At 33.9% G+C, this 3,090-nt stretch overlaps 1 protein-coding gene across 1 annotated transcript; it reads left to right on the plus strand.

Moving 5' to 3' along the window:
• The first annotated feature begins 894 nt into the window (after positions 1–894).
• Positions 895–2,647, plus strand: LOC126679494 (zinc finger CCCH domain-containing protein 1). The gene is made up of 3 exons (XM_050374535.2): positions 895–1,146; positions 1,239–2,086; positions 2,307–2,647. Exons 1-3 carry the CDS (start codon positions 1,113–1,115, stop codon positions 2,412–2,414), a joined length of 990 nt encoding a protein of 329 aa, XP_050230492.1. The 5' UTR covers positions 895–1,112; the 3' UTR covers positions 2,415–2,647.
• Positions 2,648–3,090: the final 443 nt, after the last annotated feature.

Below are 3,090 nucleotides of genomic sequence, written 5' to 3' on the forward strand. Positions count from 1 at the left end.
ACTGACCCGTTGTTTCAAAATTTCAAGTTTTATTGAGTAGCGAGTGGACTTCCATTTCCTTCGGAGATTCGGTTTTCAAGAAAAAGAAGTAGTGTCGTTTTCACAATTTAGTCCGCAGTTAGTCGTTAGACTTAGAGTATGTTATTGTATGTTTTCATCTTTTGTTGTTTTGGATTTCCGCAATCAGTTTAAAACGATTTTATATATATAATTTTCCGTTTTCTTATCTTGCGTTTATTGTTTATGTTTGCGGTAAGATGAGAGTTGGAGTCTCGGGTTCTCTTCGAGCATGTGGTTGTATGTTTTATGTTTGTTTGTCGTTTTTTGAGACATGCTACAGGTTCTGGAGCAATTACTTCCGTTCCCTACAGCTGGTTGCGATGCCGTGAAATTGGCTCGTGACAACTCCGTTACTAAAGTCAGTGAAATATTGATTATATAGTAATAAATGTAAATCAGAAAAGGAGTGAAACTGTTATCCTTTGATAGGTTTTTTTAGAGTGGCATTTGTCTTTTGAACGACGTTTTGGGTTTAATTGACATTTTATTTGAAATTATAATTAAAAGTAATTTCAATAAAAAAATTAAAAAAATTAACAATTTAATATATTTAGTAGAAAATCCAATCTGAAATTTTTGATTTCATTAAATAAAATTTAGGAATAATTGTCAAACACTATTTAATAAAAAATAAAAAATACTTTTAAATTAAATAATAAATTAAATTGAGCCATATATGTGTTTTTTAATTAAAAAAATCAGTTTGGAGTATTTTTTTTTTTTGGCAAAAAAAATATTAAAAAAATCAGTTTGGAGTAAATTAAATTAACCTTTTTTTTTTATAAATAATTGATGTGGTTTAATCTAATTTTAAATTTTATTAAATCAAATGCACCGCCCCCTTCTGGCCTCCATTTCTGTATTAAAAAACCAATCCCTAATTTTGAAATTTCCTTGCAATTGCGGGCATATTCAGTATCTCTTACCCTGTGAACTCTGAAAATTTCCTTTCTTTCTCAGTTAATTGACAATACCCAATTCATGATTTTGGGTATTTGTGTAAAATTAATGTATTTTTCAGTGTAATCAAACCCAAATTTTGTATCTTGAAGATGGCGGATTCTGATCAATCTCAAGCAGAACCAGGTATTACTATGTTTCTGTTTGTTTGATTATGTTGATTTGGGTTGTTTCTTTTATTTTAACGGTCTTGCTTTTCTTTTGTTTGATACTTGTAGTTTGCAACTTTTTTAGAAAGCCTTCTAAGAACAAGAACATTAGGAAAAGAACCATTAAAGACGACGAAGACGATGATGATGATGATTCAAACAATGAAACTTCATTGTTAAATACTCATAGAAAAACCCCTAAGCCTGATGATAAGCTATACTTTTCGACCGGACCTTCTAAGACTTCTAGGATAGCTGCTGAATCCAATGCGGAATCTGATAGACCAATCTTTCAATTCGAGTCATCAAAGGAAATCCAAGTTCAGCACGACAGTAGAGCTACTGCGACTTTAGAAACCGAGACTGATTTTTCAAGGGATGCTCGAGCTGTTCGCGAGAGGGCTTTAAAGCAGGCAGATGAGGCTCTGAAAGGTAAAAAATCGACTTCTGGGGATGCAAAGTTGTATAAGGGAATCCATGGATATACGGATCATAAGGCGGGTTTTCGAAGAGAGCAAACTATTTCTAGCGAAAAAGCTGGTGGGGCACATGGACCTCTTAGGGCATCCGCACATATTAGGGTGTCGGCTAGGTTTGATTATCAGCCGGATATATGTAAGGATTACAAAGAAACCGGTTATTGTGGGTATGGAGATTCGTGCAAGTTTATGCATGATCGGGGAGATTATAAGCCTGGTTGGCAGCTTGAGAAGGAGTGGGAAGAAGCAGAAAAGATGAGGAAGAGAAATTTGGCTTTGAAAGAGATGGAGGGGGACGCAGACGATAACATTGAGGAAGAAGTTGATGACGGAGATGATGATGAATTACCATTTGCTTGTTTCATTTGTAGGCAACCTTTTGTTGATCCGGTTATGACCAAGTGTAAACACTACTTCTGCGAGCACTGTGCTTTGAAGGTAAGCTGAACTTTGAATTGTTGGATTTGTATGTGTGCATATGTTTTGCATTAGTTCTTTTTTATTTTGTGCTTAGAACAACTTTTTACAAATTGATTTTTTCTGCCTCTTTCTTGACTAAAGTGAACCATATATGTGGTTTTTTTGTTCTGAATAATGTTTTCAATTGTTTCTCTTCCTGGATTGTTAGTAATATTTCTTTTTCTATTATGTTGTACAGCACCATGCGAAGAACAAGAAATGTTTTGTATGCAACCAACCCACACTTGGAATTTTCAATACAGCTCACGAGATACGCAAAAAGATTGCTGAAGCTCGTAAACAGTAGAGGTTTTGGTCTGGATATCTTCTGGTATGAGTATGACCATGTTTTTTAAACTTTGTAGTATATCTGAACATCTTGTCTTCTTGCTCATCAAATATGCAAGAGCTTCATTTTTTAGTAATACCAATGTGCTTTTTGTACTCCTGTTATTGAGAATGCAAGATATTAGTGCTTCTATAACACTTTTGTATTGTGTTTTAGGAATTGAATCTGACCATTTTAGATGACCAGTTTAATTTATGTTCTAAATTAATGTTGGAATGCATACAGTACCTACCATTTTAGCATGTCGAAGTGCTTGGTAAATGCTAGTACTTTCAAACCTATGGACATTTTTTATTCTAATCATTCGATGCCAATCATTTTTAATAATTTTGTTAGAATGCACACATTACTAGCGTCTACTGTATAGCATATATGATAATGATATGCGTATTTTGAAATTTTAATTCCATTGATAACAAGTAGTGCAGATGGGAAAATTTACTTCAGTTGCACTTAATGAACTATTGTAACCGTCTTGTCCATAACACTGTTAAATGGTTTGTTCTGACCCCATCAAAACACGTCAATTATACTCTGATTTGATTGTTGCACACGATCTACTAGAAGGAAAGTAGCTTGATTGGTTCGAATCCAATTTGTGAGATGGCATTGATCTTTAGCTGGTCATGGTCAT

The sequence above is a fragment of the Mercurialis annua genome, linkage group LG4 (assembly GCF_937616625.2).
Source record: "Mercurialis annua linkage group LG4, ddMerAnnu1.2, whole genome shotgun sequence".
NCBI classification, from domain to species: Eukaryota; Viridiplantae; Streptophyta; class Magnoliopsida; order Malpighiales; family Euphorbiaceae; genus Mercurialis; species Mercurialis annua.